The sequence below is a fragment of the Amphiprion ocellaris genome, chromosome 23 (genome assembly GCF_022539595.1).
Source record: "Amphiprion ocellaris isolate individual 3 ecotype Okinawa chromosome 23, ASM2253959v1, whole genome shotgun sequence".
NCBI classification, from domain to species: domain Eukaryota; kingdom Metazoa; phylum Chordata; class Actinopteri; family Pomacentridae; genus Amphiprion; species Amphiprion ocellaris.
In genome coordinates this window covers 6,057,769-6,072,670 of record NC_072788.1, presented here as the reverse complement: position 1 = coordinate 6,072,670, position 14,902 = coordinate 6,057,769, and the positions used below count along the sequence as shown (strand labels likewise).

Sequence of the window (14,902 nt, the reverse complement as noted above, 5' to 3'; positions counted from 1 at the left end):
CCATACGTTAACCACAGGCAATTTTTATCCCGCCCTCAGAAAGAGAATACGTGCATTTTCCAAAACGGTGAACCATTCCATTAAACGAAAACAGGAGGAGGACAGATGGGTTATTGAGGAAAGTTTCAACACAAAACAAACACACTCACATGATGTCTGCATGTCTGTGCGGAGGGTCACACATCTGTCTGTGTGAACACGTTCATTATGTTGATCGGGGGTCATGTTTGCATGAACCTGGGCACTAAATCAAGGCTATATTAGCAGGGTAATACGTTCTGCTGATGGCAGAGGTCAGCCGAGAGGTGCGCTTGTTTTACACCCCCCTCCCCATGCCTGATTGCTGGGTAACACATCCTTCTGCGAAAGGTTCCTCAGCAGAAGGCAGCGGCACAATGACGCCTTTGTTTGTCAAGCTGCGACGGGGAGCGAGAAAAAGTTTGTGTATCTGTGTGCGAGCGCGCTTGTGTATGTGTGAGACATACAGGCGGTGTAGGAAGGTTAAATGAATCATACAATGTTAACCAGGCCCAATCCAATTAGGGAGGGATTCTTCTTGTCTGACCTTTAGCGGGAGACGTATTCACACTCAGTCGCGCAATCAACCCCCAGCCCACCGCAATAACCGCACACACAAACTACACCGCCGCACAGACAGACAGACAGACACGCAATCACACGCAAACACCCACAAATGCACCGGCTGCCCACACACACATAAGCTCTGAACCAACATCGCACACATACCAAAACATACACGCACACACAGCCAATCTCGCAGACAGTAGCGCAGCTCTGATTGCTGACCTAAATCGGCCAGGCGATCTGTCACTTTCTCTTACTCACACTCAGCACACATCTTTTTTTCATCTTTTTCCTCCCCTTTCTCTTCTCTCTCTCTCTCCTTTTTTTTCTTGCCCAAATATCCCTCGCTCCCTCGCAGTGTCGCTTCACATCAGCTCATTCCCGTCCCTCTCCATTATTATCTCTACCAGAAATGCCTTGGCCTTATTTGTATCGCCAGTATAGGTGTCGGCGTATGGTGCGTGTTTAGAGTGGTCTCACAGTGATCTGCAGGCTGTGTTTAAGCATGTGTACACAGACTTATGCATACAATGGAGACGCACACAAAGAAGCTTGGGGGAATATCAGACATAATAATTTAAAACACTCGAGTGGACTACTGTTATTTTAATAGAGCCATGCTTCTACTATTCACTTTCTCTTATCCATAGAGAGATGCAGATGAACTTTATCTCTAGAGGGGAAATTAGTCGGATCCGTTGCACCATATCCCCTGCTGGCCTATTCTATTCCATTTTCCACTTTTGCACTTTATTTGAGGCTATTTTCACACGAGAATTTAACCGAGGCTGTTCGCCCCAAGACTTCGATGTGTTTAGTGGAGTGTGAAAAATGTGTTGCGGGCTAGAAGAGCAGTCTCAGGTCCACCTCAAAATAGTTGTCGGGGGCGAGCTCAGAGCGAACTCGAGGCATGCCCCCCGAGGGCCGCAACAGATGTGAAAGCATAAACACACTTGAATCTGAAAAATGTACAACACACGTCTATTCCGGGTGGTCAAGATGGGAAAGCTCTTGACTCCAGGTGTGTATTTTTAAGTTGTAATGAAGAAATTAAATATGTAAACTGTATTTTTTGCACATGGGATATACAGTATGCAACAGAAGTGAGTACACCTCTGTGCAATATCACCAAACTGTCAAATTATTAAAATTTTGCATTACCTTATAGCAATTGCATCACTTCTGAGTTGAACAGAAGGGTAATTGCTCTTATAGTTTTCTCTTTTGTCTTCTGTTGAAGCTCTCGTATGATTTTGGCAGTGTGTTTTGGCTCGCTACCGTGCTGAATATTTTTCTTCTGCCAAGAATCTTCAGACTAGGAGTCATCCTGTCAGTCAGTAATTTGAGATTTACCATAGGCATTCACAGTGCCATCCACAAATGTTATCTCCCGTACACCTTTTGCACATGTGCACCCTCATAATATCACACTTCCACTTCTGTGCTTCAATGTCAGGACTATGCATTAACTGGGGTAGCCCTGATTCGATTCCAGACCTCATTCAAATCTGATTTTTTATTTCCTCTGACATTGCTTTTCCAGGTGGAGCCATGACACATCCATCCCATAGGTTCAAAACTGATACAGTTCTGATGTTAAAAGGTTATTTTAAAACAAGGGTCAAGCAACTGGGCTGATTGGAAATCACAAGTATTGTCAATTTAGTGTTTTTTTTTTGTGATCACGTGTTTTCTAACATAGATGCTTTCACTTGTTTCTGTGTTGAGCTTCTACAATGGTGCTGTATTTCAATATATATTTCCAAAGTATTTGTTTTTGATTACTTATACGATTAAGTATTTCACTGTTCAACTTATAAATAATGCAATTATTGAGAAGTGATACAATTTTAATTATTTGGCATAAAGTTGAAATTGCTTCTGCCATCTGTTGATAACCTAGAGTGTTTCACTTTCTAAACCTTTGTGTGCCTTCAGACTTAGGATGAAGTTTGCCAGTTAAAGATCTGCAGCCTGAATCATCGTAACTACATCAAGTTAGTACAAGTGACTGACACTGTGTGGGATTTCTGGTTCTTACTCGATGAGGAGAATACATAAATAAAACATGTCACGCCCTTAAAAAGCCATGCAGAAATGGATGAGGAGGTTGTTGCCTAATTTAGATCAAATGTGGCTGAATCCTGATGTGACTTTTCAGTTATCAGTTAAACTAATTCAGCTATTCCAGCTATGTCACGCTATGCAATTACGTCCATTTCTGTGGAAAAACAACCCCTACCCTCTCCCGAAGCCCCTCACTGTGGTCATCTTGTTTCTCCTCTCTTTACCCTCTGCTCCTCCTCCTTTCTGCAGCTCTTCCTCTTCTCTCCCCTGTGTCTGTGCTTGCTTTACAGCCCGGCAGGAGGCTCAAATCAGAGGGCTTAAACTTGATCAAATATTCAGCAGATATAGATTTCTCAGAGTCCCTGGATTCCCCACCTCTTCCACCCAGCTGCTTTCCATCCCTCCATTCGTTCCTTCAATCTTTCACTTTTTTGCCCTACTCACCGCAGTCACAAACAAAGTTGTGCTTCGCGCACACGCACGGCCACGCACGTCTGCACACGGGGAATCATAAAGTAGCACAGAGTGGCAGAGAGGTGCAGCTCATTTAGGCTGCAGTGCAGCGTTTCTCTACGCTTCCTCTCCTCCTTTGTCTGTCCTCCTCCCCTCTCCTCGCTGTTTCGCTGTCGTTCTCCATCTTTCTCTCTTCATCTGTCTCTCACTCTTCTACTCCGTCTCCCCCCACCCATTCCTCCACTTCTCTTCGTCCTCCCTCCCTCCCTCTCCCCCATCTGGATTCTGTGTCATTTATTTCAGCTTAACCCTGATAAATAAACCAGTGAGTACCTCTGCATTATTGAACACTTTGACGTTGCTGTCTGCACGCGTTATGCCTGCCCCTGCGCTGTCCAACAATTAGACCACACACATGTAGCCCCGCCCTGTCCCGCTGCACACAGAAACACCGACTTTCACACAAACTTTCCATTGAATGCTGTAAGGGTACAAACACAAAATGAGCCAGGAGAGAAAATAAAGACAGATGGATAGAGAAGAAAGATATACACAGTGACACAGAACAGGAATACAGTATAAAAAGAAAAGCCAAAGAGAGAGGAAATAAAGTGTGCAGAATAGAGGGTGGAAAGCCGTGACTTTGCACAAAACACACACATTCAACGCACCGCTAACCTTCCCACAAAAAAAAAAACCCCACAAACTTATCCTTATGCACACACATGCAAACATGCACAAACACACATTTTTCTGGGTTTGCAGGCTCCAGTCAGCTCTTCTATTATTCATATTAGCAGGGTGGGGTTGTTTATCTCTGCCATTGTGCGACTGCAAGCACTGGGCTCTCTGCAAAGCCCCAGGGGCCCTGCACCATAAACACACCACTGGGAGTCATTCATGCACACACGCAAACACAAAAGTGCCTTCATGTCCATCCTACATATCTATACATGCACCTGCTAGCTGCATATTCACACACACACACACACGACAATTTTATACCTGTATCTGCCCTAAAAGCGCGCGAACACACACTCACACCATCTGTCTCAGTGTGCAACAGCAACAACACTGCAGTCCCACAGCGACTGACCCATTCGGCACAACAGATCTGACCAAACTTTGTGTGTAAGCGTACATATGTTTCGGTGTCTTTTCGGGCGTGCATGTGTGCGAGCTATTTCGAGATCACTTTGTGTGCGTTTTCGACCACAGGCCCGTGTGTGTGTCAGTGCATACATTTATGAGAAAGCCTCTGTGTATGGTGATGTGAGCGTGCATATGTTATGGTGAGCACCAAGGAAAATTACTGACATGTGTATGTGTGTGTGTGAGAAAGACAGAAAGAGATCAGTCACACATGAGGTCACATGTATGTTGACTGGAAGCCTGCAATCATTCACTGCACGTTGCTTTTCGAACGTGTGTGTGTGTGTCCTAGTCCCTCGACGGCAGCAGTGATGATTGAAAGTGGCCGCCGTGTTTCAGTGTCACCCTGCAGATGAGATGGGGTGGTTGTGTATCAACTGACACTCACATCCCATTCACATCAGCCACGCACAGAACAGCAAATCCATGTCTGTCAATTGTCATCCTCTATCCCTCTTTTATTTCCCCCTCTTAGTTTGATCCTTTCGTCCCAGAACACGTGAGGTATATTCAAACTTCTTTGCACTCTTCCCCCTCGATCTCCACCTCTCTGCTTCTTTCCAGGATTCACTTTCATCATTTAATCTCAAAAGAATAATATTATTAATATTTGGAGAATTACAACCCTAGTGTCGTCCTGTGGGTCAAAATTGACCCATTTTCAAGTTTTAAAATGTGGAGAAAAAAAAATTTTCACAGTGAAACTTCTGATGTCCACATTTTCAACATTTTTGGGAAATCTTTGAACATTTTTTGGTGGAAAAAAAGAAACGTTAAATATGTTTCTTAGGAACATTCACAAAAACATCTACCAAAATCTAGCAAATTTCACTGGATTTCTTTCAAGAATTTTCTTGCCAAATTTGGGGGATTTTTAAAAAATAAAACTTTCAAGGGAAACTTTAAGGAATTATTGGAATTTTCTTCCTGACAGTTTTGCAAATTTTCAAAAGTTGGGGAATTTTTTTGCAGAATTTTTGGATTTTTTTCAGAAAAGGAAACAATATTTTTTGGTGCCTGTAAATGAGGACAAGAGGAGAGTTAACCATCTGAACCCCAAAATGCACCGATGTAAAGCTTGAAAGGTATGTAAAATCATCAAAGCTACACCACTTGTTGGAGACTGAAACTGTAAAAACAGAAAAAACTGTCATATTTTCCGATTGTCCACAAACTAATCATGTGTGGCATGCAGTTCCATCGGGGAAATTAACCAAAACTGAGCTCAAAATCACTTTACACCACCTGTGTCATTTAAAATTTAGCTAAAAACAAACTGTTCCCATGAAGCAGATTCAGTAAACAAGACATTTGGTGCTCTTCAGTGCAGAAGCCAAGAGTGACTCACCAATGACTAACAATCCCAAAACAAAACTTCCTGACTACTCAGCTGAACTGCAGGTTGTGTTTACACAAAGCAGTTACTACGCAGTATTTTTAACACCTTGGAAAAGTAATGTATTACTTATTGATTTCATGTGTTTTTCATTTTTGTACAACAAAAAAAAATCTAAGGAAATAATATTTCATTACAGTCTTATTAAGATATATTTTGTATTATATGATTGTTTTTAGGATTTATGGTATTATAATATTTTATAGTGCACAAAGGACATTTTGGAGTTTCTGCTGTCTCCATAAAGGTGTAGAACTTTATACTGCAATGAAATTTGAGCCCACAGTGAGCAAAAAAATGATCAGAAACTGCTTTGAGTTTTGGGAGAACACACCATCTAGTCACACACATGATCATTTTCTTTCCTCATCCTGGTCTGTAAATACATTTTAATATCACACTGATTCTTTTTTGGAGACAAATATTTGAGAATAACACAGGCGGCACCATGTCGTTAAAAATTCAGTGCCGGAAAGCTGCATGCTTAAGGACATGTTCACCAAAATTACACAAAGCTCTGGATAATCCAAAATACATGTTGCCAGTCAGGTTTTACAGGGACTGTTGCTTCACATACAAACAGTTCACAGTGAGGTCAGTGGATTATGCAGATTTACAGGGGAACTGGTCCTGGAGGCGTTGTTGATTGCTTATGATAAATATCAGCAAATATATGAAAAGAGCTTTCCACACCTGAGCAAACAAAGCTAGAACGTAACATGGTTCCACTGAATTTGAATGAACTGGCCCTTTAACATCAACTGATCCTGGGCCAGTCTTTAAAGCTGCTAGAAGATGGTTTCCTCCTGACGTTCTCATTAAAATGACATAGCCTCTGACTGTGCATGTGTTTGTGTGCGTGTTGCACTAAGCCCAATTTCAAATGACTCATTAAAAGCAGTGAAAGGCTTGATCTGCAGATTGAGTCCATGTACTGAGCATGTCTGTGTGTGTGTGTGTGTGTGTGTGTGTGTGTGTGGCAGGATTTGAATGGTGAAAGAGACGAGGAGAAAGAAGGGTGGAGAAGCTGAAAGAGCGACGTAGACAAAACAGAAGGCCAGAGAGGGAGCGAGAGAGTGACGGAGAAATGGGTTTATGTAAACTCTGACCTCATGTTATGAATGAAAACATCAATCAATAAGTAGAACTAATCAATTTTCCCGCTCTTTCTCTCCTCTCCCCAGGACGTGGAAGTAAAGAATTACATTTAATGGGTTTCAAGTAATGTGATTACAAAACAGTGGCAGCTGTGGTGCATTAGAGAGCACAGAGTCTCATGTAAGTTTCATTTTTTTCTGATTTTCTCAAGACCCGAACATTAATTTCTCTTGAAAACATCAATCGCGCTACTTGTTGATGATCAGAATGAGAAAATCTAATCAAACAGAGATTTAGTATGTGTTGACCGGCAGTAAACTGCAAAGGGAACTGATTGCCCAGTGGGCTAAATTTAACCCTCCTGCTGTCTTCATTTACAGGCACCAAAAAATATTGTTTCCTTGTCTGAAAAAAATCCAAAAATTCTGCAAAAAATTCCCCAAATTTCTGAAAATGTGCAAAACCTTCAGGAAGAAAATTCAAATAATTCCTTAAAAGTTTCCCTTGGAAGTTTTATTTTTAAAAAATCCCCCAAATTTGGCAAGAAAATATTTTCAAAAAATTAGTGAAAATCTTCCAAAAACATCCTAAAAACATCTAAAGTGATTACATATATATCAGTAAAACTTCAGATATTTTCTTATGAACAGTCACAAAAAAATCAACCAAAATCCAGTGAATTTTGCTGGATTTTGGTAGATATTTTTGTGTGAATATTCTTAAGAAACATTTTTACCATTTGTTTTTTCCACCAAAAAATGTTCAAAGATTTCCCAAAAATGTTGAAAATGTGGACATCAGAAGTTTCACTGTGAAAATATTTTTTCCCACATTTTCAAACTTTAAAACGGGTCAATTTTGACCCGCAGGACGACACGAGGGTTAAGCAAGTAACAGGTAATCTGTAATGGGTTTAACTTTGAAATTAACCTCCACTGCCTTGTTTCCGCCTGCTGTTCCACCAGCCTGCCACTCTGCTCTCCCATACATACGCTTGTCCTGTGTGCCCAGTCTGCAGCGTGCAAATTAAATCCCACTATGCTATAGGTTAATTAAAACAAGATTTCCCTGAGGCCTTTGCATACATTGGTGCCTTTACACACACATGCACAAACATACATTTATTCAAACTGAATTCAGGGACTGAAATCGCAGCCCACAGTGAGCTCAGTATGCACAAGATCCTCCCAGTAGGGCCAGTTAGCAGACACAAGCTGCAGCAGATACGCGGCTCTAAATTAGCAGTAGGATTAACAGTTATTAATTATCCTCGCAGCCTCATTAAGTACACAGAAGCTGCGGTGAGAGACTCGATGCAATTCTTCATTAAGGACGCGTGATCAGAGGCCGGTTGCTCGCTATACACAAGCGATCTGTGGATGTTATCAATAAGTTATCAGCACCGAATGCTCTCTGCGATCAGCTACTCCCCTGTCTCCTCACCTCTCTCCCCCCCTTCAAATGTGTGAGTAAACCTGTGTGAAAGTGAGAGCGCCGGTGTGACCTTCCATTGCTGCCGTCATTGATTAGGCTGGAGCTGTCAATCGATCGGTCTGGTCTGTGCGTGGAGATAAAAGTGTCTCTGTCTGTGGACACCTGGCTGTCAGGTGGGAGTGAAGAAGAGAGGTGAGCAACATAAAGCTGGTGGGAAACGAGGGGCTCTACACTTATGGGATTTTGGTTAGAGTTGAACAATAAATCCAAATATTATTGAAACTGCACTATAGCCAAGTGCAATATCCAATTCATGGGAGCTGCGATTTTTTTGATGAAGATAAAATGTGTTGAAATATAGCCTTATAAATGAAACATGGTGGTGCTCGAGCCTATAAACCATATTCTCTAGACATAAGAGAACATGCTTGTTCTGTTCAGACCGCAGCAAAAATCACATTATCATTTTTATATATATTGTTTTTAGGTGAACACAAAATGTGAAAACCGCCATTCCCACTAAGATCAGGATGTAATATCTTTCAAAATAACCACAATAGGATTGTTTTGCATATCGTTCAGCTCTAATTTTGGTCCTCCTGATCCTTTAAGAGAGACTTTAACCCTCCTGTTGTCCTCATTTACAGGCACCAAAAAATAACGTTTCCTTGTCTGAAAAAAAATCTAAAAATTCAGCAAAAAAAAAAATTCCCTAAATTTCTGAAAATTTGCAAAACCTTCAGAAACAAAATTCCAATAATTCCTCAAAAGTTTCCCTTAAATGTTTTATTTTTTAAAAAAATCCCCCAAATTGGGCAAGAAAATTCTTGTAAATATTTTCAAAAAATGAGTAAAAATCTTGCAAAAAAAATCCTAAAATATATCTAAAGTGATTCCATATATATCAGTAAAACTTCTAATATTCTCTCAAGAACATTCACATAAAAATCAACCAAAATCCAGTGAATTTCACTGGATTTTGGTAGATATTTTTAACATTTATTTTTTCCACCAAAAAATGTTCACAGATTTCCCAAAAATGTTGAAAATGTGGACATCAGAAGTTTCACTGTGAAAATCTTTTTTTTCCCACATTTTCAAACTTTAAAATGGGTCAATTTTGACCTGCAGGATGACATGAGGGTTAAAACGGGTGTGAAACATGCGGCCCGTGGGCCAAAACCAGACCTCCAGAGTCCAATCCGGCCTGCAAGATGACTTTGTAAAGTGTAAAAATTACAGAGAAGACATTCACTGCAAATTGTAAATTTGTAAAACTATAAATTTAAAATAATTTCTAGACTATGACAAGTTGTTTTGATCATGAAGTAAAATACTAGATTGCTCATTGTTCTTTTGTCATTTTGTGTCTCATTTTTGTAATATTTTGTCTTATGTTTATTGTTTTTTTTTAAATAAAATACTGCATCATTCACTTCCAGATACCTGTGACTAAATGTTTTGTACCTTTGTCGACACTGTGTAATCTGTATGTTGTAATGTGTGAATGACGAACTGAGGCATAATGTTGTTGAAATAGAATTTGTTCTTCCTAACAAATTTCAGTTTGTTCATAATGTTTTGTAAAAAGATCGTTAATCAAATGTGAATATTTTCAGAATGTGCTTTTTTGCCCTGAAACAAAGGAAACATTTGGAGTTGTGGTGATTTATAGGTTATTCTGCTGTGATTTTGAAACTTGCTGATATTTTGTGCACGATAAGCAGCTGACTAGGTGTGTTGGAGACATTATCACTACATTTTCCATCACGGAGGCTGATATTTGAACACTGGGCACTTTGAACATCCTGTGGTTTGCTCAAAGGGAGAAAGAAAACAAAGTTGAACTCTCCCTTAAAACAACAACCCTCTTGTGACGGTGCGGAACTGGTATGTCGCGAAGTAGCTGCCAACAGTCAAAACATACGTTTCTATGGAGGACTCATTGTGATTGGAAGATTAATGCAATCTCGACATGACGAATCAAGATTCAAACTTGTTGTGCTGTGTTGTGTTTGACATATTTCTGGACATCTAAGCAAAAACTAATCCTAGATTATGCTTTCCAGTGTAAAATCTGAATATGGACAGCACTAAAATCATGATTATAATTAATTAGAAGGAGATCAGTTGAGAAAACTGCTGCACCCACATCAAGTGAAATGTTTTGTGAGCTTTTGTACAGTAGCGGGTGCCTACCGGGCTTTAAAAGAAACAGTATAGAATGGTGCACCAAAGGATTTTAAATCAAGACCGTAGTTAAATTTAACCATCTGAGACTCTGTTTAATGTCTCCTGTAAGTGGCGGTTTCTTGCAGCCATATTTGAGGGCTGTTCAGGCTGTGCTGCTAAACATCTGTCAGTCACTGAATCGGGTATCAGCGGGTATCAGATTGCATTAATTTTCCTCTCTCCTTATCAGGCCCAAATTCCTGGATCATTGGATCTCTGGTTGCACACACACACACACACACACACACACACACACACACACACACACACACACACACACACACACACACACACACACACACACACACACACACACACACACACACACACACACACACACACACGGTGGCTTGCTGCAGCACTGCATGCTATCTCACCTCCTCATATCTAATCTGTGAGAAATACTTGTATGCTGATACTGATGCAGGGTGCAGGAGAAACATGCCCAGTGCCTCACCTCTCTTCACAAACACGGCAGGTTTAAGGACCGATAGTGAAAACCGAGCGCACCTGAAACCCGACAAACAAATATAGAACACAAAGAGGTAAGAGGGACTTCACGGACTTCCAGAGATCTCGTATTCTCTTTGTCTCATTCTCAGACTCTCCCTCTGTCTCTCCATCTCTGTCCCAGCCTCCTCCTCCTCCTCCTCCTGGCTCTACTCATTCTATCGTTTTTAGGTTGGTTTTTTTTTCCAGCAGCAGACGAGAAGAAATGAAAAGCGCATTTGCACACCTGAGTGAATAGAGCTCGCAGGTGCGTGGGAGGAGAGCTATGGGAATCAAACAGGGTCTCTCTCTTTTTGTCTCTCCTGCTCACTCTCTCACTCCTGAGGTGTTTTTTTTTTTTTTTTTTTTTTTTTACAGTGATTGTGTTTGTATTGGAAACTTGTGGGCGTGTGGGAGTGTGTGTACATACATGCACGTGAATGTGTTTTTTCTGTGTGTAGCACCGGATGCTCTTGGCTCTCGGACTGCATTTTAAAAACAAGCCATAGGTTTCGGTTGAAGCGACCTTTGCTTGTAGATTGTTCCGTCCGATACAAACGCTTGGCCTGGCTCGCCTTGATGACCTCATCGGGTCTCCGAGCAGCCTAACTCCAAACAAACCTTCGTGAATAAAACAAAACAAACAGCGCTTCGCCATTTGTGGTCACGGCGAGGCTGGCAGTAACAATAAACAGGCTTGAGGCCAGCACAGCAGCCGAGCAGGACAAAGACATGGCAATGGCAGACGCACTCTTAGAAATGACACTGAGGCACAATTGTAACCACACTTCGCTAAACACAAAATCCCACACAAGTGGCAAACCCAAGGACGCTGCAAGAAACAAAAAATAATTGAGAGTAAAATATTCTTTTGAGCACAACAGAGACTTCACCTGATGTGTGTTTAATTCCGTGGAGGTGAAATGAACGAAAGTTGGCGAGAAAATCTGCAGCTAAAAAAGACCCCTAAAACATCACGAAACTGACATCTGGTCACTTTTTGCAGCGTAGTGTATCCGCCTGTGGGCCCGGATCACACACAATTCTCCAACCTAATTACTCTAAACACACCCGCCCAATCAGCACCATCATCACTGAAATAAACAAACACACTCAAGCACAATCAGAAATCAGCCATGCAATCATAACAACCTACCCACCCACCACCCACACACAAACACACACACACACACACACACACACACACACACACACACACACACACACACACACACACACACACACACACAAAGACCATCTCCTCATTTCCTAATTTGCAGTCTGGTCCGGTTTCCTCGACTCACCGATGATGTAGTAGTCGTGCATGCTCTTGAACTCGTGGCCCCAGAGGTTGGGCGAGAACTCCTGGAACTTGATGGTGAAGCGGCGCTCGCGGCTGGGCTCGTCGCAGGTGAGCACGATGTTGGGGGGTCCCATCACCTCGCAGCGGTCCGCCTGCTCCCGCGACGACACGAGGTAGAGCTTGTAGAACTCGTACTCCGGCGTGGACCTGGCGGTGTCCTGCGGAGGGCAGATGAGGTCCAGCCGGTCCCCGATCTGAGGGTACAGAACGTAGCCCTTGTCGTCCCTGAACCTGGAGGTAGGAAAGCAGAAGAAAAGAGAAATAAAGCAAGGAGTCAGGGGAGAGGAAAAGGCAGAGAATCATTAATTAAAGTCTCTATAAACCAGTTCAGAGCCACCTGTCCATGCCGCTGAATGAGCAACAGATGGGTCCTTTAGCTCTCTCTCGTTTCTCCTACTTCTTTCGTATCTTTTCTCCTTCAAAGGGAACAGGTGCAGTTACAGAGGAACTGCTGTGCAGTCAACTGCACAAATACATTTTTACCACACCAGCTCACGCAATCCCCTGTTGACCCTATGAGGTGGTGGAGAAAAACGTTGGAAAATATAAACCACCAGTTGATGAGCCACGTAGGGAAAATAACCACTGGCAAGGCCAAAAAAGGATTTAGTTATTGGAAAAGCATTCATTTAAGTCCTTTTCTGTCATAAACTCCCAAACAGAAATGACCTTGAGTTCAGAAACATTTCTGTGTGATCAAAATCTTATGCACTTTTACACTTAACAGATATCAAAGCAGTTAAATGTATGCAAAAGCAGGAGGAGTGGAAGTAATAAAGCCTGTTCCATCTTAAAAATGACTCATTTTGACCTTGATCATTTCATTTCATTAATTCATTTTTTTTGGACAGGGATAGTGCTCATTTATCAACAGAAAACAGGAGTGAAAATGAATCACGAGTTAGCCCAAGAGCTTAATTTCCATCTGTTGTCGCTGGTCATATGCAAAGTTAATATTTTTATACCTGTGTCAAATAGGGAGAGTATTATTTTTGAATGATTGTGACAACAGGCGAATGATGTTGATGTGTCATTTTAAGGTATTTCTACTAAACACATATATTTAAATGTTAAACTCTATATTTTATAATGAGACTCTGATCCGCACAGAATTCAAACACAATTCATTGCAAACAAATGCGCTAAACCAGTTCCACATATGTGAATGTATGCGTAAGAGATAAAACAACAGAGAAGCATTTACTTTCTCTTTGCGATGCACGTTTTCCCTCTGAGCTCGGTTTCCCTTTTCAGCTCTCATACTTGGAAGTGAGAACTGAGGCATGTCCGTGGAGGAAGAAACAGGCAGACAACTATCGCTGTAGATCTGCACAACAAAGTTGCCAGTGCCAAATCTCAGGTATGTACAGCTAATTAGTTTGCTAATTAGCTGCCTTGATGTCAGTCTGTCATTGCTATGAAGGATGTGCAGTTTGTTTGTTTCCAGCCGAACTGACAATTTGACACCTGTCACGTAAGGAAAACCCGCAGCCTGCAGTGACTCTAATCCAACAGGCGGGCTAAATTCCACAAAACTACGCTTATTATCATTATTATGATACTAGTATGGCTTCCGGTGAACAGCTTTGATGTTGCGTGGCCTTAACGCTCCTAAATGGTTTTCCTGAGCAACTTTTGAGGAAACATTTCACATGAAAATTGAAATCAATTCTGCCTACATGAAAAAGCGTTGCTGCAGTGTGAGAGCTGGTGGGCTCACTGTGGCTGCACGGCTTCCAAAGGCCGCTCCAGAGCCCAGAACATGAAACACAGCAGTCAGAGAGGCAGAAACTCAACAAATGACTCAGACTCTGCCATCCCCCTCACAGTACAGGGCCATCTCTTGCCGATAAGGCCAAATAATGCGAGTTATCAACTTAGCTTCAGAGGCCTACGATGACTTTAACGCACCACACTAGCCTGCTTGGCTAACAGTGGGAAGAGAGAAAGTCGTGGAAGCACACCGGCTGCGACTATATCTCAGGTTAAAATAAATGTCACAACTGACAGGAAGAGGTAGAGTGTTTATAGCCAGTTCGAATGGAAAAGGAGATTTGCTGGATTTTTTTTTTCGTTTTACTGTTAGCATTCTCAGAGAATCTTAAGTGACACTTTGATGTGGATGTGGGAGGAAGCAAATGCCTGTAATGTTAAGGACCCCATTTTCTGTTACCTCTGACTCAGATGCTGTTTCTGTTTCCAACAAATCCTCATGAACACATGGGAGTCACCGCAATAAAACCTGCTTAATTATTCTCTCTGTTCTGCTGTCAGACAACCGTTTGAGTATTAAAGTAAACAATGCAAGATCACAAAGTATACGAAGACAATGAGCGACGTTGCATAACTGTACTGTCAAAAAAAGACTAAATAAATCCTGCTGCTGTCACATAGGCAACAAGTGACAGTTTCATTTTTTAAATTAAAAGAAATCTTGTTTATCTTTCAGCGACACACAGTCCAAATCAGTGGTTATCAAGGTTGTGTCTTACTTTGTGACAATTAATTATGAAGCACTGTAGTTGTACAGATTGAGGTGGTTCAACAGCAATTTAGTTGGAGACAGATTTAAAGATTTAAACCCCAAATTAATCAATCAGAGCCAGAAGCTGAACAAATTATCTGATTTTCCC

The 14,902-nt window shown here is 41.5% G+C and overlaps 1 protein-coding gene across 1 annotated transcript in view; it reads right to left on the bottom strand.

Annotated features, from left to right (window-relative positions):
- Positions 1-14,902, bottom strand: part of efnb3b (ephrin-B3b) — an 86,378-nt gene that overhangs the window by 33,941 nt on the left and 37,535 nt on the right. The window contains exon 2 of the mRNA XM_023274831.3: positions 12,211-12,500. Within this exon, the coding sequence (XP_023130599.1) occupies positions 12,211-12,500 (290 nt within the window). The remainder of the gene's footprint in view (positions 1-12,210; positions 12,501-14,902) is intronic.